At 42.5% G+C, this 21360-nt stretch overlaps 1 protein-coding gene across 2 annotated transcripts in view; it reads left to right on the top strand.

The window, feature by feature from the left end:
* The first annotated feature begins 913 nt into the window (after nucleotides 1-913).
* Nucleotides 914-21360, top strand: part of dnm3a (dynamin 3a) — a 245604-nt gene continuing 225157 nt past the window's right edge. For both annotated transcript variants that reach the window (XM_063063782.1, XM_063063783.1), the window contains exon 1: nucleotides 914-1169. In XM_063063782.1, the coding sequence (XP_062919852.1) occupies nucleotides 1009-1169 (161 nt within the window). In that variant the 5' untranslated portion in view covers nucleotides 914-1008. The remainder of the gene's footprint in view (nucleotides 1170-21360) is intronic.

Here is a 21360-nt window from a genome sequence, read left to right as displayed (position 1 = left end):
TAAAGAAATGAAAATAATTTTCTCTGGTGAAGAAGGAAGGCCCATTGTGCCTGGGATATAAGTGGCATCAAAGGAATTATATTTACTCTTATTGTGAATTGTATGAGTTGATGTTATTTTGGAATCCCAAGCATGTGCTTTATGAAAGCAACACACACAAAATGCTGAAGGAACTCAGCAGGCCGTGCAGCTTCTATGGAAAAAAAAGTACAGTCGACGTTTTGGGCCGAAGCCCATCGGCAGGATTGGAAGAACCCGTCGGAACCACCATGTGCTTTATTATCTCTGTCACGATGGTAATCGGGAAATTGAAATCTATTTGTTGTTGACTTCATTACATTTTGCTAAACTAAATGCCCTCAGGAAAGCGAGAGCTACTGCTTGTCTCATTCTTAGATTGTGCCAAGAATGTTCAAAATTGCTAAACTAGTTTATGCAATCAATGCATCTTTAAGAAATGATAACTTATTTAACATGCTGCTACTTTGAAACAAACAATTGCGGTTATGGTGCCCAAGATAGCATGTGCAGTAATGTTGTCTTAAATACCTGTTTAAGTGAGGTATTAAATAACGGATTTTGCAAAATTTGTTCTGTGTGTTTAAGAATATGCGTGGTGACTAAATATGGCAAAATGGCTGGTAGTTTTACAGTGCAAAACTGAATTGTGCAATGCAACTTGTAATTACAGTATTTAAAGAAAAGACCGGCGAAGTAACTATCGGGGCTGTACTCTGCAAGTTAATCGTGCTTGCCGCTCCCGGACTGACCGGATCCGAGTGCGGCTGCGCGCAGGCAGACCGTTAAGTGTCAGCCGGAGAGCGGAGTGAGGACGGTCGCGGGGCGGCTCGGAGCTGGAGGGTGCGGGCTGGGTTGGGTGGGGTTCTTCCCGTGGCTGGGAGTCAGGGTTACCGTGAGGTGGCCGTCTTGATTTCGCGTCTGTGTGTGCGGTTTCCGTTCTTCGTACGGTGGGCTCCAGTGGTCGGCCGGCTGGTGGGGTTGGTCGCCATGGGCAACCGTGGGATGGAGGAGCTCATCCCCATGGTCAACCGCCTGCAAGATGCCTTCTCCGCCGTCGGCCAGAGCTGCAAGCTGGACCTGCCGCAGATCGCGGTGGTGGGCGGGCAGAGCTCCGGCAAGAGCTCGGTGCTGGAAAGTTTCGTTGGCAGGTAAGGAACCAGGCACGGTGGTGGGGAACGTGTATTTGGGGGAGAGGGGTGGGTGGTGAGTGATTAATCCGCATGCGCGCAAAGTTTGGTGGAATCTTGCTGTGCGCTTTTTACTCCTCCCCTAAATGCTCCCAATCCAGAATTCCACAACTGTGGAGCGCTTTGGGATACGACTAGAAAGGGAAAGACTGCAAGAAACGCAATCTTCTTTACCAGTTCTTTCGGGGATCCGTGTAGGATGAGTGTAAATGTGTGGTTGATGTTGGCTCAGGAGCCCAAGGGACTATTTCTGATCCATATCTCACGATGATTTCTTGTCTCTCTGTTTTAAGTTTAAGATCGCCATTCGGCTCACATGGCTGGGTGTCTTAAGTATTAGTATTTATTGTGGATGTCGTAATTGCTGCTAGAAAATGAATGGTTTGGTGCCCTCTTCTCCCAAAGAGGAAACTCCCATGGTACCAGCAGTCTCCAGATTATTGAGGGGGCGTTCTTGAGAACTTCTCACAGTTTCCCCCCAGGTCAAAACGAGCAATTTCAACGGGAGTCGATTAATATAAACATTTTTATTCTCTTTTGTGTGATGATACAGAATTGGAATGCTCCACATCCATCGGCTGGTTACATATATACATTTTTTTGAAGACTGGTTGCAGGAATTAACTAACTGCTACGTTTTTCCATAATTCTTGTGGATGTTTCCATTCCTGTTACGAACTTTCCCATGAAAAAAGTTCTGTAAATATTTAAGGGAGGATTTGTGTAAAGTTGGATTTGGCAGTCAGGGCTTCTGTAAGTATGATAGAGCATGGTACAGTATTGTACCAACATTTGTCATGAAGTGGTGTGATGCTATTGATCTTTTGACATGTTTAGCACTTTAAATTTGTGTATTCCATATCTTCATGATTTATATTTTACAGTTTTTACTCCATTTTATGTGGAATATTACAGAATAATTTTTAAAAGTTCACTTTTAGTGAGGATTAAGTGTTGAATGGGTCGTCACCAGCCCATTTCTCACGTTGATGCTCTTTGGTGTGTTCCTGCTACTGCTTATAAGGAGTTTGTATGTTCTCCCCGTGACCGCATGGGTTTCCCATGGGTGCTCCGGTTTACTCCCACATTCCAAAAACCTACTGGTTGGTAGGTTAATTGGTCATTGTAAATTTTCCCATGATTCGGCTGGGATTAAATCGGGGGATTGCTGGGTGGTGCTGCTTGAAGGGATGAAAGGGCCTACTCCATGCTGTATGTCAAAAAAATAAAATAAAGCGAAATCAGATGCTTTACAAGTGCATTTAGAAATGCAGTCAGCAACAGTTCAAGATTCTGATACAGGTTCTTGACCAGAAACATCACAGATACTGGCTGACCCACTCTTTTCTTCCAGCAGTTTTTTTTGCCTCCAGGTTATATCATCTGCAGACTCTTATGTCAACAGTTCATACACTTGTGGCATTTCCTTGAGCTGGAATTTTCCAGAGCAGAGATGTTTCATGACATGTCCCTTAAATTATCCTTCAGCATTTCCATTTAAATTCATTAAAGTGTGAATTGGTTGTGAATGACTTGAGGTAACAGAGCATTTGGGATTGTAGTGAACAATGGGCCAAACAATGAACCAGGGAATTATAAGAATTAAGTGAACAGACCGAAGAGCTGAGGGAGAGGGGGAAGGGGAAGGTGGTGATAAATTCAGATACAGAAAAAAGGTTAATAATTTTGAAGTCTAACGTTTTAAAATCTGCAAACTGAAACGACTAAGGAATGACTCCATGCTAATTGTTTACTTCATAGGTCAGCAAGATTGTTCGATGTTTTTAAAAAAAACTCTACTTTTAATGCATTTGTGATTTTAGTCACTAGATTTGATTTTATGTTGTGATGAGTTGAATGAGCAATTAATATGGAAATCTTAACAATTTCATGAGTGAAGTGCTATGATTTGCTGTTGGAAACATAGAAATAGAAAACCTACAGCATAATACAGGCCCTTCAGCCCACAATCCTGTGCGGAAAGTGTACTTACTTTAGAAATTACCTAGGGTTACCCATAGCCTTCTATTTTTCTAAGCTCCATGTACCTACCCAGGAGTCGCTTATCCGCCTCCACCACCATCACCGGCAACCCATTCCACACACTCACCACTCTGTTATTAAAAAAAAAACTTAACCCTCATATCTCCTCTGTACCTACTTCCAAGCAACTTAAAACTGTGCCCTCTCCTGTTAGCCATTTCAGCCCTGGGGAAAAGCCTCTGATTATCCACACAAGTCAATGCCTCTCATCATCTTATACACCTCTATCAAGTCACCCTCTGTCACTCCAAGGAGAAAAGGTCATGTTCACTCAACCTATTCTCATAAAGCATGCTCCCCAATCCAGGCAACATCCTTGTAAAACTCCTCTGCACCTTTTCTATAGTTTCCACATCCTTCTTGTAGTGAGGTGACCAGAACTGAGCACAGTACTCCAAGTGCGGTCTGACCAGGGTCTTATATATCTGTAACAGTACCTCTTGGCTCTTGAATTCAATCCCACGGTTGAAGAAGGCCAGTGCACCATATGCCTTCTTAACCACACAGTCAACCTGTGCAACAGCTTTGAGTGTCCTATGGGCTTGGAGCCCAATATCCCTCTGATCCTCCACACTGCCAAGAGTCTTACCATTAATACTATATTCTACCATAATATCTGGCCTACCAAAAAGAACCGCCTCACACTTATCTGGGTTAAACTTCATCTGCCACTTCTCAGCCCAGTTTTGCATTCTATTGATGTCCCGCTGTAACCTCTGACAGCCCTCCACACTATCCACAACACCCCCAACCTTTGTCATCAGCAAAGTTGCTAACACATCCCTCTACTTCCTCATCCAGGTCATTTATAAAAATAACAAAGAGAAGGGGTCCCAGAACAGATCCCTGAGGCGCACCACCGGTCACTGACCTCCATGCAGAATATGACTAGTCTACAACCACACTTTGCCTTCTGTGGGCATGCCAATTCTGGATCCAAGCAAGGTCCCCTTGGATCACATGCCCCCTTACTTTCTCAATGAGCCTTGCATGGGGTACCTTATCAAATGCCTTGCTGAAATCCATATACACTACATCTACTACTCTACCTTCATCAATGTGTTTAGCCACATCCTCAAAAAAATTCAATTGGGCTCGTAAGGCAAAACCTGCCTTTGACAAAGCCATGCTGACTATTCCTAATCATATTATGCCTTTCCAAATGTTCATAAATCCTGCCTCTCAGGATCTTTTCCATCAACTTACCAACCACTGAAGCAAGACTCACTGGACTATAATTTCCTGGGCTATCTCTACTCCCTTTCTTGAATAAGGGAATAACGTCTGCAACCCTCCAATCCTCTGGAACCTCTTCCATCCCCATTGATGATGCAAAGATCATCGCCAGAGGCTAGCAATCTTCTCCCTTGCCTCCCACAGTAGCCTGGGGTACATCTGGCCCAGTCCCGGAGACTTACTTAACTTGATGCTTCCCAAAAGCTCCAGCGCATCCTGTTCATTAATGTCTATATGCTCAAGCTTTTCAGTTCGCTGTAAGCCATCGCTATGATCACTGAGATCCTTTTCTGTGGTGAATACTGAAGCAAAGTATTCATTAAATACCTCTGCTATCTCCTCCGGTTCCATACACACTTTTCCACTGTCACACTTCATTGGTCCTATTCTCTCACGTTTTATCCTCTTGCTCTTCACATACCTGTTCAATGCTTTGGGGTTTTCCTTAATCCTGTCCGCCAAGGCCTTCTCATGGCCCCTTCTGGATCTCTTAATATCATTCTTAAACTCCTTCCTGCTAGCCTTATAATCTTCTAGATCTCTATCATTACCTAGTTTTTTTTAACCTTTCGTAAGCTTTTCTTTTCTTCTTGGCTAGATTTACAACAGCCTGTGTACATCACAGTTCCTGTACCCTACCATCCTTTCCTTGTCTCATTGGAATGTACCCATGCAGAATGCCACACAAATATCCCCTGAACATTTGCCATATTTCTGCAGTACATTTCCCTGAGAACATCTGTTCCCAATTTATGCATCCAAGTTCTTGCCTGATGGTCTCTTATTTCCCCTTACTCCAATTAAACGCTTTCCTAGCTTGTATGTTCCTATCCCTCTCCAATACTATGGTAAAGGAGATAGAATTGTGATCACTATCTCCAAAATGAGCTCTCACTGAGAAACCTGACACCTGATGAGGTTCATTTCCCAATACCAGATCAAGTACAGCCTCTCCTCTTGTTGTCTTATCTATATATTGTGTCAGGAAACCTTCCTGAACACACGTAACAAGCTCCACCCCGTCGAAACCCCTTGCTCTTGGGGAGATGCCAGTCAATATTGGGAAGTTAAAATCTCCCACCTCGATAGCCCTGTTATTATTACACCTTTCAGGAATCTGTCTCCCTATCTGCTCCTTGATGTCCCTGTTACTATTGGGTGGTCTGTAGAAAACACCCAGTAGAATTATTGACCCATTCCTGTTTCTAACTTCCACCCACAGAGACTCAGTAGACAATCCCTGCATGATTCCTCCTTTTCTGCAGCCGTGACACTATCTCTGATCAGCAGTGCTAAGCCCCCACCTATTTTGCCTTCCTCACTGTCCTTTCTGAAACATCTAAAGCCTGGCACTCGAAGTAACCATTCCTGCCCCTGAGCCATCCAAGTCTCTGTAAGGGCCACAACATCATAGCTCCAAGTACTCAGCCATGCTCTAAGCTCATCTGCTTTGTTTCATGATGCTTCTTGCATTGTTCACAGGCTTTAATGCCATTGGCAAATTTGCACATTCATTGTTCCCATGCTATTATTTCCTTGCAACAAATTCTAATCCGGATTTCAGAAAGTTCAAATATTTAAAAAAATGCAATGAAACACAAATCAGAAAACTTAGTTTTAAAGGATAAGGGAAAAATTAGCTTTGGGGAATCTTGCAGTATTACATGTATAGAAACAGGCCCAGTGATCTACATTGTCCACAGTGACAAGTATCCATATAGGCAAATACTGTTTTTATTCCTCCTCCTATTTTCAACTCCCCTCAGTTAGTTAGATCTTTCTTTTCTCATAGGGTTCTCTGGATTTAATCTTTTGTGTTAATATCACAATATATGCAGTCCTTCTAATTAAGATACTTCCATGGTATTATTCAGTGGAGTTTCAGAGTTTAGACCCAGTGACACTGAAAGACTGCTATTTACGAGTCTGGATAGTGCATGGCTTATTGGGGAATCTACAATTGATAGTGTTCAAAGGTGTGTATTGCTCTTGTTATCTTTCTGACATAGACCACGGGCTTGAGAGGTGTTCTGCGTGTAAGTACAGTGTATTCTTTGGATGATACTTACCAGTCTTTGTGCAGTGGTAGTATGAATTCAGTGTTTAGTGTGGTTACTGGGGTGCTCAGACCTTGATTTCATCAATCATGTCGACGAATGGAGTATTCTGACATGTTTCTGATTTTTGTCTTGTGGATAGTAGACTGTCATTGGAGTGTCAGCGAGTGAGTCATGACCATTGGATATCCAGATCTCATCTACTCTCAGAGGCATAGCATTTATGTGGTTTGTCCAGCTGAGTTTCTGGTCAATGGTGACCCCCAGGATATTGATTTAAAAATTATATACAAGAATATATACAGGTGTCCCCTGCTTTTCGAAGGTTCGCTTTATGTGTTACGTACCCCGTAACTGGGTTGCCAAACCAGCAGAAATGGATCACTCAGTTGGAGTCTGGGTTACTGGAACTAAGAAAGTTTTATTAAAGAAGTAAGCAACACAGTACGCTAATCAAAAGGATAATGAATACAACAGTTCAGCAATGATAAACACACATGTACACGGAAACTAGGATAATAGGATCAATCAAGCTCTATCGTCGTCTAGGGGTAAATGACCAGTTTCAAAGTGACGCAAAGTTCAGTTCAATTGAGTTCAGTTCAATTCACAGTAATCAATGCCGTGGGGGAGAGAGAGGGGAAGCGAATGAATATTCAAAAACGGCTTCCACACAGACCTTCGATATTCCTCGCAGTCAGCTTTCGGGCGAGCCCTTTGTAATGTCTTCTGAGGTCACCGACTGTGACCCCTCCCTTCCTCTACAGTGAACCTGGCACCCAGGCAAGGGCGGACACACACACCAGGTTCCCGCCGATTGTTCCTTTCCACCCTGTGCGTCTATGGCTTGGTCCCGCGACCAGCCCTCCAAAACTCCCACCGACTTGTGGGAGGCGCACCGCTTCCAGGGTCTCGTTACCTCGTGGTGTCGTGTGTGTCTTGCCTTAGCGAACCTGTCCCTTTTTATCCCCCTGCTGGGGTATCGCCTGTCCATCACTTCAAACAGTTCAGGGTTCAAAGAGGAGCCAGTCTTCACAGCTCTCCCGTCTCTTCATTAACATCTCCAAATGCTGCTCCATTGTCTTCCTTATCTCTCTTTCTCCTGAAGACGGGTGGCAGACCAACTGCTGATCCCACTGGTGCCAGCACAGGACAGTTAACATCTTAGTCTATGTGTACTTTCGTAACATATGAAACCTCACTATTATGAAAGACCTACATTAGTACCCTGTTTTCGCTTTCAGAAGATGTTTTCACTGTTATGAAAAAAAAGCGGCGCGCGATAAAACACAGCGCACGCCTCGAGCAGCCGCTGTCCCCGGATTCGGAACGGCATTGCTTTAACACGTGCCTGTAAGCAGCCGTTTGCAAGATGAGTGCTATGGTATTGGAAAAGCCTAAAAGAGCTCGTAAGGGTGTTACACTTAGCGTAAAACTAGACATAATTAAGCGTTTTGATCATGGTGAACGAAGTAAGAACAAAGTGAGTTTGGCTTGTGGAAGCTGACGAACATGATGTTGAAGTGGTTTTGGCATCCCATGACCAAGAACTGACAGATGAAGAGCCGATGCAATTGGAAGAAAAAAGGATAACAATCGAAACTGAATGAGTAATGATAAAGTACGACTTTAATTTTGAAAGGGTACGTCGGTTTAGGGGATATTTGCAGGATGGTTTGAGTCCTTACAAAGAACTGTGTGATAGAAAAATGCGCGCAGCTCAGCAGTCAAGCAAGCCTAGCCACAGCAGACGACGAACCTCAACCTTCGACATCGAGGCGAGCAGTCATAGGAGAAGATGAGCTGCCTGCTCTAATGGAAACAGACGACGAGATGACACCTCAGTGTCCCACCACCCTAACCCCCAGGCCTCGGACAGATACCGATTCGTGGAGAATGCAAAGGCAGCCAGGAGGCACACAGCACATCTTTAAGAAAAAAGCCGAATTAAACATGCTAATTAATTAGGTGCCACATAATTGTTGGCCCAGATCAGAGACGATGCAATCGGAAATCGGCACTGATCTGGGCTGACAATTACGTGCTGGGCGGCACCTAATTAATTAGCATGTTTGTTTCGGCTTTTTTCTTAAAGATGTGCTGTGTTCCTCCCGGCTACCACTGCACCCCTGCATGCTTCGCGGCAATGTATCGCTTGGTGGCCTGGAGGGTGGGGGCCACTGCACCACCCAACCTGCGACGACTCAGTCTAACTCACCATCATCCGTGTGCTCGGCGCTGTCTTCCAGATTCCGCTAAGTGATACTACGCTGTACATGCATTATTTCTACTTTATATAGGCTGTGTATTTTTATGTGTTATTTGGTATGATTTGGCAGCTTCATAGCTTAAAGGTTACTGGAGAGAACTTGCGCCATGTTGATGCTAACAGCGCTTGCATGAGGTTTTCTGCCAATAGCTCTTGCGTGAGATTTTTGCTACGGAGAGCAGTTCAGTAATGATTGTGGAAAAGTATTTCTACTTTATATAGGCTGTGTATTTACATATCATTCCTGCTTTTACTATATGTTACTGTTATTTTAGGTTTTATATGTTATTTGGCATGATTTGGTAGGTTATTTTTCGGTCTGCGAATATTCATAAAATTTTCCCTTATAAATAAATGGTAATTGCTTCTTTGCTTTACGACATTTCGGCTTACGAACCGTTTCATAGGAACATTCTACCTTCGGATGGCGGGGGAAACCTGTAATGCTTTTTCATTCTTTACATTCATAGTCTATGTTTTTAGTACTGCTCTATTACATTCTTACACACTAATAGCACTGGTGCCACTTGTGTGGTCCTCTGAGGTGGTACACTACTATAAACATTGAGGGGCTTCCTCACCAACCTGACCCCTCCCTCTCCAGTAGCAGAAGAACCTCACACTGTGGTCCTTTTCTACTAATGTACTTTTTTTAGACTCTGGTGATAATATCATTATATATCTATAATAGTTGTTTAGATCTTCTGTTAGATGTAGTCAATACCTAGTAATTTTGTGGTATGAGTATTATTTGCTCCATTAATCTCTGCCCGTTGTCTCAGTTTTACAGTGTACAGACATGCACTGCTTTTGTTGAGCCATTGTGAATTGAAATTTAGATTATGAAATCAACAGCAAATATACCAACTTCTGACTGTATAATGGAGGGAGGGTCATTGATGACACAGCTGAAAATGATTGGGCAAAGGACATTGCCCTAAGCAACTTCTGCATGATGTCTTGTGACCGGAACTATTACTTCCCTGCAGCTGCAAATCTTCCTTTGCCTGAGAAGTGATTCATGATCTTTTATTTCTTTGGTCCATTAATGACCATTTCCTGCTGATTGGATGGTTTAGAAAAAGTGGTTTCCAACATTTCTGCTGACTAGTTATTCATTGATTTGCAAAGTATTTTTATGGAGCGGGCTGTGATTTATCATGATCAAAATTAGCCATCACATCCAGAGGGAGCTTGTACTTTGCTAATGTTTGAATCAAATGCAGTCTCAAATTGCCTTCAGAAATGACTGGCTGCATGAACTTTGGACTATTCAAGTTGGTCTTGCATCTCCCTGTTCACAATTGCAGTAGTGTTGTTCAGTTATGCCTGCTGTTTTTCTGAATGCTGCTGTATGTAATACAAACCAGTCTACATCTTGCTGTGTTACTTTTGCACAATTTCTTCTGCCTTGTGTGTCAAATTTGTTTGCATATTATTGATGGATATGAATAGAACACATCTCAAGGGATTTGATACTTTAATTGTTTGGAATTGCAGGGAATGAATTTTCAGCCATGAAACTGTCACTAAATAGTGAGATCAGTTGCATGCATGTTAAAATTTCCAACTTGCTCTCAGATTCTATCTGAAACCACAAATTCCATCTTGTCACTGTTGGTTCTGGACACAGACTTTTAACTCTGCAAAGAAAAGTCTGCAATGTTGTTTGACATTTTGTGAGCTGGGCAGCATCAGAACATTCTTATAATTCCAGTATTGAATTTGTCAGTTTGAAGTGTCACGTTCACTGTGATGGGTTAAAGAACCAGCAGAAATGGAAAACACTTTGGAGTCTAGTATCGCTATTAACTAATATTATTTATTAGTAACTATGCAATACAGTAATATAAAATGCAGATAAATCAAACTCGTTAGCAATGATTATATATAAGTGTGGAATATATATGAAAACCAGGCTTCTTCAAGTCTAGGGGTAAATAGATAGACTTACGATGATGAGTAAAGTTCAGGTCAGTTCATGGTATTGAATTGAGTCATGATGGGGAGAGAGAGGGGGAGAGATTTTAGTCTTCAGGTGAGCTGTTGCTGTCGATCTTCCCGTTGTCCTCCGAAATCCTTTAAAAGTCACTGACTGTGACTTCAACAAAGGGGATCGTTTTTCTGTGGTGGAATCATCAACCCAGGCAAGGGTGGACACATGGACAACTCCCCACCAGTCGCTCCTTTTTCTCACTGCAAGAGCCACTGATTGATCCTCCAAAAACCCTCTTTTTCTGTGGGCACAACAAAGCTTATTCAGTGTCTAAAAACATGTGCTGCAGGTCTATCATCTGACCTATTTATCTCACCGTACTGAGTACCAACTGTCATTCAAATAACTCCTCCCATCTCTTGTCTGTGTAAGAATGCACTAGCAGACCATGTCCTTGGGAAGTATAAACACACTCCAGAGAAACTATAACATCGACTGTCCATCAAATAACGCCACCCTTGGTCACCATAGCGACTTACGAGCTGCTCTGTGCCCTCTCTCTCCAACCCAGCAGAAATCCAAAAGTTAGTCTTCGTCTCGCTCTCTCTCTCTTTCTTTCTCTTTTCAAAACAAGATGTGGATGTTAAATACCTCTGTCTCTCTTTTCAAAAGCACAGTTCATAGGGGTAATTCAGGACCCCGTCACAGAAGAAAATGAATATGCCACAAGTTGTGAGCCAGTTGTGTCTGTTATATGTTAATATACACACAATTGCAAAGTACATACCTTAGAACTTCATTATATGATCTATTATGGTTTATCCAGGAAGGTGACATTGCTTGTCACTATCCTGGACACTTTGTTTCGAAATGTACCTGGCATTTGATGACTGCTTTTGAATAGTGTTCAGTAAATCACTACATTAAGCACAGTAGAACACTGTCCAGAAGAAATGATTGCAGATTTTTGAAGTCGCCCATTTATAGTGATACAATTATTTTGAATCATTTATTTATCACATTTATAGCGAAAGATATGGTGAAGTGCGTCATTAGTGTCACCAACTAACACAACCTAAGGATGTGCTGGGGCAGCTTTCAAGTACCAATATAGTCAACCCGCAATGCTTAGAACAGCAGGAGCAGGAATATCATTTCTCCCTCCTATGCACACAGACAGTCCTCCAACTTCAGGACAGGCTGTTTCCAGTCTCAAGTAAATTTGCGGACATTGGGCCTTGACATCGGATCAACCTTTGGATCTTGGTATCTACCTTAGGACTTGCCGATAATGAAGACCCTGTACTCCAGGCCTCAAACTTCAAACTTACAGATAACTGGGATCCCTTACACTAGGCTTTCAACCCTGGTCTTGCAACCCGAGTACCTTAGTGGAAGCCAGCCCTTATGCCGCCTGTCCGCATGGAACTCTGATTCTGGAACCCACCGATGATTCGCTGAGATGGGGTGGCCACCAACCCTCACCCTCATTCTGGTCTGCCATCTGGCCATTCTACGTTGGATATCCTTTGTTCCACGTCCATGTTGCTGGCCTTTGAATGTGGAGTGAGCCCGAGATTCTGGTCTGACCTCCCCATATCCCTTTCCCTAAACCTACCCTGATACCTAACTCCATCTCTCTGAACCAAAAACAACCCCTATAAACTTAAAAATCAACTAAGTCTGAGCCATGACCTCGATGGAGACCACAACTTGGTGACATCTTGATCTGCAGCAGATGCGGTTAACTTTGTCATTTGCAGACTCATAAGGCAGTGTGCATACAGAATCTAATTTTATAAGTTCTTTTAAGTAATAATGTCATTTTTTTGTTAACCCCTTGACCATAGTGTTGTCCAGATTCAACAACCTCAAATTCGAGTACACCCAGTGTTCACTGAAACCCTGGATACAAAGGTTATTTGGGATTCGCCTTTGATGCCAGTTTGGTTTCAGCTTTAGGTTTAATATTTTGATGGCGGTCTGATTTTTAAATGAAAATTGGCTCATCAGTTCCAACTGTGTACTAACATCACATTGCATGCTGTACAAAACTACTTTACTTCACTGGCATGTCATTTTTTGGAATGTTGCCTTGTACAATCTAAAACATTAACAGAGCAGTTTTTTTGCCACTACACCATCCTGTGTTCTGTAACTGCAATGCTGCTTTAACAGGAAAGTTATGTGTCAACAACTGTCAAAGGGAATGCAAGACTGTTGACTATCTAATTGAGTCATTCAAATCACATCTGTGTAATATTTAACTGTCAGCATCAAGAACTTATTTTTTATGCATCCCTTTCGGTGCCTCTTATCATGTCTTTAACATTTTAAGCTCAAGTCCAAAATCACTGAATCATGTTTATGCATTGTCTGTAGGATTTAAATGCTGAGTTTGCTTTCTTCTACTACACCTATTGCATAAACATGCAGATTATGCTTTTCCTTTTCCAAGTTGAAGTTCTGTTCATAACATACAGTATTTGGGAGAGGCTGCATTGGTAAGTTATATTTTATACTTCAATACAGTGTGCAAAACTGGTTGGTGTTGGCAAATAGCCAGGGTTTGTTTGGAAAGCATATTTTACTCCCCTCTTTACTGCCTTATTTTAAATTATGTGTACGATAAAACTGATAATCTGGCACACGTGCTATTTTAGTGCTGGACTGACTGATTTTTCTGGACTATTGAAGGTGGTTCATAAACCAGTTTTTTTTATTGTGTTGCAGAGTATAATAATAAAATTCCTTTTGCACTTGTTGAGCCTTGAGGAAATGTGGAAACGCGGGTGAGGTGTGTCTTGGAGGAATACGGGCATGGGATCTCTGAGATCACTGGAGAATGCAGGAACTGTTGAGTTCTGGGGTATTGTGGAAACATCAGATGCCGAACCATTGGGATTTCCAAATGGTCAGATGCTCTATCAGAGCTCTACTGTAGTTTTTTAGAAAAAAAACTTTTGTGCCAGATATATATTTGTGGGCTATCATCTTGAATTATTTTATTTTTAAATGTTATAGATAATCTCGGATTCCATTTGAGATGTGCAGACACAGTTTCATTTACTCTCAATGTTCCTAAAGGCTTTAGCTTTGTGATGTTATAATGATTTTAACTTAATTATTTTAATAATTAAAGGACAGGTAACTTTGGCATTAAGGAAGTTCTCAAAAAAGGAAATTTGCCCTGATGAAATTAACAAATCACTACCAAAAAAAAATCTGGGATGCAGAAGAAAAAGATCATGAAATGTGTGTGAAAATCAGTAAATGAATAAAACAGTTATTTTTCTACTCTCATATCTTAAAAGTATGTGCAGTCACTTGTATTCATTCAAATTCTTTCATCAAATATTATCATGCTGTCAAATTGTAATTAACAAGCAGAATGACAGTCATTTGTGTTGGAATTTGGAGTTTAGTGGTTGCTTAAGTAGTTCTAACATGTCAGGCTTTAGAGTTAAGTAATATGAATCAAATGAAAAGTATATGTAATTATTATCGGTAGTTAGACTCATAATTCTTTTTCTTTGCCAAAGTAAATGCTGCTCTATAATCTGTCAGATTTAAGTGATTGTTGACAGTGTTTAACTGTAGGTTGAATGAGCAAATTACTATACAATTTGAATTTTTAAGGAAACATTGGATTACGCGCTTTACAGAATACCATTCTGTAAAAGATGTTGAGGTATGATGTGATGGGGCAGAAAGTTGGTGCTTGAGAAGAAGCAGAGCATTGGAATAAGGTGATGCTAACCTTGAAGTTATTACTTTATTTCCTTTCCAAATAAAGATATAGTTGACTTTATTGGACAATCTTCTCTGGTCATTAACATGATAATTGAAGACCAAGTAATCATTTTTATCAGAGGTTGGAAGAAAGAAATTATTTGCAATAATTTTTGAATTGTTGAAAGGACAGAAATGCAGCAGAGATCTATCCTTACACAAATGCTCAATGCTTCAGCCTTGACTACCAAAGCAAATGCTTTATCAAATCTGCAGAACAGTTAAAATCAGACTTCATTCACCATATAATTATGTATAGCCTTGGTTATATCCCAGTGTTTGTTGGAAAGCTATAGTTGAACTTAACTGGTCCAGTTAACTTTGTAGCATTTGTGACGCCAAACAAAGCTATCGGACGATTGATGCTAATGAGAGAGATAAGAGAGACAATAGAGAAACATTCAAAATGCTAGTAAGAGAGAAGAGGGGGATTAACGGAAAAGAAACACAATTCAGAATATTGACAGACTGGTTACTTTGAACCTGAACTGTTTGAAGTTTGATGGACAGGTGATACCCCAGCAGGGGGATAAAAAGAGCAGGTTTGCTAAGGCACGAGACACACCACGAGACCCTGAAAGAGCAGTGTGCCCCCACAGGTTGGTGAGAGTTTGGAGGACCGGTTCGCGAGAGTTTGGAGGACCGGTTCGCAGGAACCGACCAGAGGCTCACAGGGTGTAAAGGTACGATCGGTGGGAACCTGGGGTGTGTGTCCGCCCTTGCCTGGGTGCCGGGTTCACTGTGGAAGAACGATCGTATCCGGAACGGAGGGGTCACAGTCGGTGACCACAGCGGGATAGAAGACATCAAAAGGTCTGCCCGAAACCAACAGCGAAGACATCAAAAGGTCTGCATCTCCCCTCCTCCTCCGCCCCCCTCTGCTTCTTCGCTTTACGACATTTCGGCTTACGAACAGTTTCATAGGAACGCTCTACCTTCAGGTGGCTGGGGAAACCTGTACTTTCTCCTTAGTAATAGCAGGTATACACACTCCTGACCCCTGACACACATGAATTTCTGGCATATTACTAGTATCTTCCATGGTGTAATCTGATGCAAAATACTTAAGTTTGATCATCATTTCTTTGTCCCTCATTTCAACCTCACCAGTGTCATTTTCCAGCAGTCTGATATCCACTCTGACCCCTCTATATCTGAAATAAACTTTTTGTGTACTCTTTCGTATCATTGGCTAGCTTACCTTCATATTTCATCTTTTCTGTCCTTGTGGCTTTTTAGTTGCCTTTTTTTCTGTTTATGAAATCTTCCCAGTCCTCTAAATTCCCACTAATTTTTGTGATACTGTATTAGATGGCCTCTCCTTTGCTTTTATGCCATCTTTGATTTCTCTTGTCAGCCATGATTCATCACACTTCTTTTAGAATACTACTACTTATTTGGGATCTATCCATTCTGCATCTTCGAAATTGCTCCAGGAAACTCCAACCACTGCTAGTCTGCTGCCATCTCTGCTAGTTGATTCCAATCAACTTTGGTCAGCTCCTGTTTTGTTCTTCTGCACTTCCCTTTATTCCACTGTAACACTGATATATCTGACTTTATCTTCTCCCTCTTAAACTGCAGGGTGGATTCTATCATATTTTGATAATTGTCTCTAAAGGTTTACTTCACCTTAAGCTCCCTAATCAAATCTGGTTTATTACACAACATCCAGTCTGGAATTGGCTTTTTCCTAAAGGGCTCAACCACAAGCTGCTCTAAAAAGCCATCTAAGGCATTCTACAAATTGCCTCTTTTGGAATCCAGCACCAACTTGATTTTCTCATTCTACCTACATATTGAAATCACTCGTGACTATCATAACATTGCCCTTTTTACATGCATTTTCTATCTCCTGTTGCAATTTGTGCCCCACATCCTAGCTACTGTTTGGAGGCCAGTATATAATTCCCATCAGGGTCTTTTTACCTTTGCAGATTCTTAACTCTATCCACAAGGATTCTACATCTTCCGATCCTATGTCTGTCACAATGGGGGCGTTGGGAACGGACCCAAATGCAAGACACAGACACTGAAGTACTAGGAACAGGACTTGTCTAGAGTAGGGACGTGACAGGTTACAGACAAGGAGCAGGGACAAGAATGCAGACTTGGGCTAGGACAAGGACTAGACAGGGAACCCGGACAAGGAACTAAGAACTAGGAGTCTGGGCGAGGGAGAGCGGGACCAGGACTAGAAACCATGGACTAGGAGACAAGGCTTGGACTCCGAGCCAGAGACTGGACAAGGACCCAGAACCTGGGTCTTGTCTCAGGCTCGGACACCAGAACCAGGCAAGGACATGACATAGCTTCAGGACAGGATATGGCTGGGGTCTAGAGGCCTGAGCTTGGAGACAGGCTGGGGTCTTGGCTCTTGAGGCTTGCAGGCTGGGAGCTGGGGTTTTGGAATGCGGAAGCCGATAACTCGGAGGCTGGAGCTCGGAGACAGACTGGGAACTGTACATCAACATAGAGCCAGGACTTATCCTTTGAAAAGCTGGGACTCATCTTTAACACGACACTAACATGAGACTGGACAGAACACAGATAAAGAGCCAGGACGTATCCTACGACAAGCCAGGACTCAACTTCATTTCCACACCAAGGTGGGACAGGTCCCTCCGTCGGGTAACAGCAGAACGGCCGGACTTACCCAACAGAGGCCAAGACAAGACAAGACAGATTCCACCCCCCCCCCCGCAGGGCAACAGCAGAATGGCCTGACTTACCCCATGGAGGTGAGGACAAGACAAGACGAGACAGGACCCCCCTGCAGGGCAACGGCAGAACGGCTTGACTTACCCCACGGAGGCGAGGACAAGAAGAGACAAACACCAAAGAATGACTGACAGTTCCATCTCTGCATCGGGTTGCTCTGAGTAGCAGTTACAGCCAGCAACCTCGGCTGGCTACGGAAACAGCCGGATCCCTACCTAGCTCAGAGTGGCTGATGGCCACTCGGCCCAGGAAATGGCCAAATCCATACCGCAAAGATGGTTCCGACTACGGACAGCAAGGCTTCATGAAGCGATGGTTTTCTAACACGGCCTAAAGATGGCAAGTGGCCGCTCTAGCCTTCCACCGGCAGGTTGCTCCCAGGGAATCTTGACAAGACAAACCAGCAACTCACACTCGACCCCAAGGCCACTTATATTCCAAGCCCCAAGATGGGAATCAGGTGCCTATGATTAACTCAACCAAACAAGGGACAGCTGGAAGACCCAGAGTCCTGAGTCCACGGACTGGACCGTGAACCAGAATGTGGACTTCACGGACTGGACCATGACAATGTCACTCCTTTCTAAGGATCTGAATGTACTTTTTACCAACAGAGACAGCCCAACCCCCTTTGCTTTCCTTCCTGTCCTTTCAATATAATGTGTATCCTTGAATGCTAAGCTCCCAATTGTGATCTCCTTTCAGTCATGATGCAGTGATGCCCATGGCATCATATCTGTCAATTTCTAATGGCTTACAAGACCATCTACCTTATTCTGTATACTTTGTGCATTCAAATATAACACCTTCAGTCCTGTTTTCATCACCCTTTTTGATTTTTGCCCCCATGTTACACTTCAACTCATCCCACTGACTGAAATTTTGCCCTATCATCTGCCTGTCCTTCCTCACAGTTTCATTACACATTGCATCTACTTACGGCCTACATCTACAACTGCCCCATCCTCAACTCTATCACTCCGGTTCCCATTCCCCTGCCAAATTAGTTTAAACTCTCCTCAACAGCTCCAGCTCACCTGCTTGCATGGATGTTGGTTCCTCAAGTTCAGGTGTAACCTGTCCTTTTTTGTACATGTCGCACCTTCCCCAGAAGAGATCCCAATGATCCAGAAAATTGAAACACTGCCCCCTGAACTAATTCCTCAGCCAAGCAATCATCTGCAAATTCATCCTATTCTTACCCTTATTGGGGCACTACACAGACATCAATCCAGAAATTATTACCCCTGAAGTGCTGCTTTTCACCTTTTTCCTAACTCCTTATATTCTCTCTTCTGGGCCTTATCCCAATATGCTACCAATATGCACCACACTTCAGTTTGTTTACCCTGCCAAATTAGAATGCTGTGGACCTGATCAGAGATATCCCTGACCCAGGCACCTGGGAGGCAACATGTCATCCAGGTGTCTCTGTCACATCCACAGAATCATCGAACTCTGTGTCAGAGTGTCAGGACCTTGAGAGGTCTCATCTCCACCCCCGCCCCCATCACCCCCTTGTACCCAGCAGTATCCAAAGCGGTATACTTATTATAGAGGGGAACAGCCAGAGTGGTACTCTGCACTGGCTTCATGTTCTCCTTCCTTCCCTCGATAGTTATCCATGTACCTGCCTCCTACAACTCAGAGATGCCTGGCTCCCTGAAGCTCCTGTCTGTCATCTCCTCATTCTTTTGCATGAGCCGAAGGTCATCCAGCTGCAGCTCCAGTTCCTTAACACAGTCTTAGGACTAAAGCTCGATGCACCTCATTCAGATGTGGTTATCAGGTAGACTGGAGTCTCCCAGAGTTTATTTAGTGATACAGCGTGGATTAGGCCCCTACGGCTCTTTGAGCCATGCTGCCCCTGCAACCCCCGACAAACCCTGTTAACTCAAACACAATCATGGGACAATTTACAATATCCAATTAGCCTACCTGGTACATCTTTAGACTATGGGAAGAAACTAGATGACCCGGAGAGAACCCATGTACTTTACTGGGAGGGTATACAGAGACTTCATACAGAATAGTGTTGGAATCGAACTCTGAAAATCCCCAAGCTATAATAGTGTCACGCTAATTGCTACCCTACTGTGGCACCTGAAAGTTCCCACATCTCACTCGAAGGACATACCATTAACCCTAGATCCATTGTCACCACACTAGTTATGTACTATTACACAAAGAAAGTGGGGGGGAGAGAAAAGCTTACTAAATGCTTAAACCTTCTACCTGTTTTCGTTAAAGACTGTTGAGCCAAAGCCCGACCACTCTAACAATGGCCGCTCTGCTTACACCTTGCTTCGTTTTATTGGCTTCTGTCGAGTGCCAAAAAGACTCCAATCTCTTTTTCGACCTCGTGCCGTCACTTCCACAAGTGAGTGCTCGAGCTGATTGCAGTGAAGATTGATGAGAATCTTTTTCTCTGAAGGGAATGGCCCTTTGGAAGTGTCTATACTGGAAGGCTCCTGAAGCTTGATTATTCAGTTCATTTCAAACAGATCTATTGATTTTTGGATGTTACTTTTATCCTTTTGGGTAAAAGGATTTGAGAGTGGTGCGGAAACTGGCCCCAAGGTGAGAATTCAGCTATTGATGAACAGCAGAGCAGATTTCAATGGTTAGTTGGCTTGCTACTATTTCTTATGTTTTTGTATTAGGTTATTGAAGATGATAGAATTTTAAGCTAAGTGCAGATAGTGCGGTAGGGTATGAGTAATTAGTTTGATTTAGAGAACTGAGGGAAATATTGGGGTGGCACGCAAGGATTGAATGTTCTCAACAAATGGTATCAGCTTCAATACTCAGACAAGGACCTAATAGGTAAGACTAACGAAGGCTTGTAATAATTTATTATACCAATGCATTGTAAAATCTATGATGTCATTATTTATAGGGGAAGTTTGAATCTGACTTGTTCCTCTGGAGTAATTTATTGTTCTTGTGCATTCTTTGCTGTTTATTTCCTTTTGCCTTGATTTGTAGTATCTGTCTGCAAGCAAACTTCCTGGTTGACTGCAATTTAGTTTACAAAATGCAGTGAACCTTTGAGTGACCTTGGAAATTTCTCAGTTGATCTTTATTTCATGTGAAGAGCTGTATCTTCTGGTTACTAGCTTCTCAAAGGTTCAAAGGTCCAATTTCATATCAGAGAAATGTATACAATATATACCCTGAAATGCTTTTTCTTTGCAAGCATCCACAAAAAAAGAGAAGTGCCCCAAAGAATGAAGGACAGTTAAACGTAAGAATTCCAAAGTCCCCCCCCCAGCTCCCCTCCCTCCCATGCTTGTGGCAGCAAGCAATAATCCCCCTCCCCCCACTGGCAAAAAAAAGCAAGCTTCGGCACTGCCACTGAGCACTCCAGCATGAGCAAAGCAATAGCAAAGACAGGCTTGCAGCGACCTCAAAGACTGAGTTTCACCCGGCATTCGACATCCCAAAGGTTCTCTCTCTCCCTAATAAAGGAGAAGGAGGTGTCTATTAGTTTCTAATAGCAAAGCTGAGTTCACCCTGTTGTAATTACAAAGTGAATACATAGGGTTAGTTGCATTGTGAACATAAAACCAAAGAATACAAAAGCAAATTTAAAGTGAGAAAACATTTTAGAAGAAAAATTTAATCCTTAGTAAAAGAGAATGTACACTCTGTAGAATATGATGCACAAAATCTTCCAATGCAGTCCAACTCAACTGCTTCTCTCTCGTACAAATTTTCTTTATTTCTATATCTGCCTAATTTTGTTTTTGGAAGGATGTTAATCATTCAGCTCTGGTATTTCCTGAGATACTAAGTTCCAGATTATATCAACTTTGAGTAAAATTATGTCTCCTTATTTCCTTATGTTCGTTGCTCCTATTTTGTATTTATGTTCTGTAGTTTGCTTCTCTGATTACGAGTGTGCACCCTAAAATCCCTTTCCTGCACTGGAAATGAGAGTAAACTTAAAGATTTGGTGGTTGAAGGCAGGGTTGGTTTTTCAGGAAATTTGAGAGTAGAGATGAAAAAAGCTAAAAAGTTTTACAGATGACAGTGCTGCGATTTCTTTGAAATCTCTACAGTGTTTAAAGAAGCTAAACAGTCAAAGAAATTACT

The sequence above is a fragment of the Mobula hypostoma genome, chromosome 12 (assembly GCF_963921235.1).
Source record: "Mobula hypostoma chromosome 12, sMobHyp1.1, whole genome shotgun sequence".
Lineage (NCBI taxonomy): Eukaryota > Metazoa > Chordata > Chondrichthyes > Myliobatiformes > Myliobatidae > Mobula > Mobula hypostoma.
Note: the sequence above shows the minus strand (reverse complement) of the source record. Positions and strands in the feature narration are given on the sequence as shown.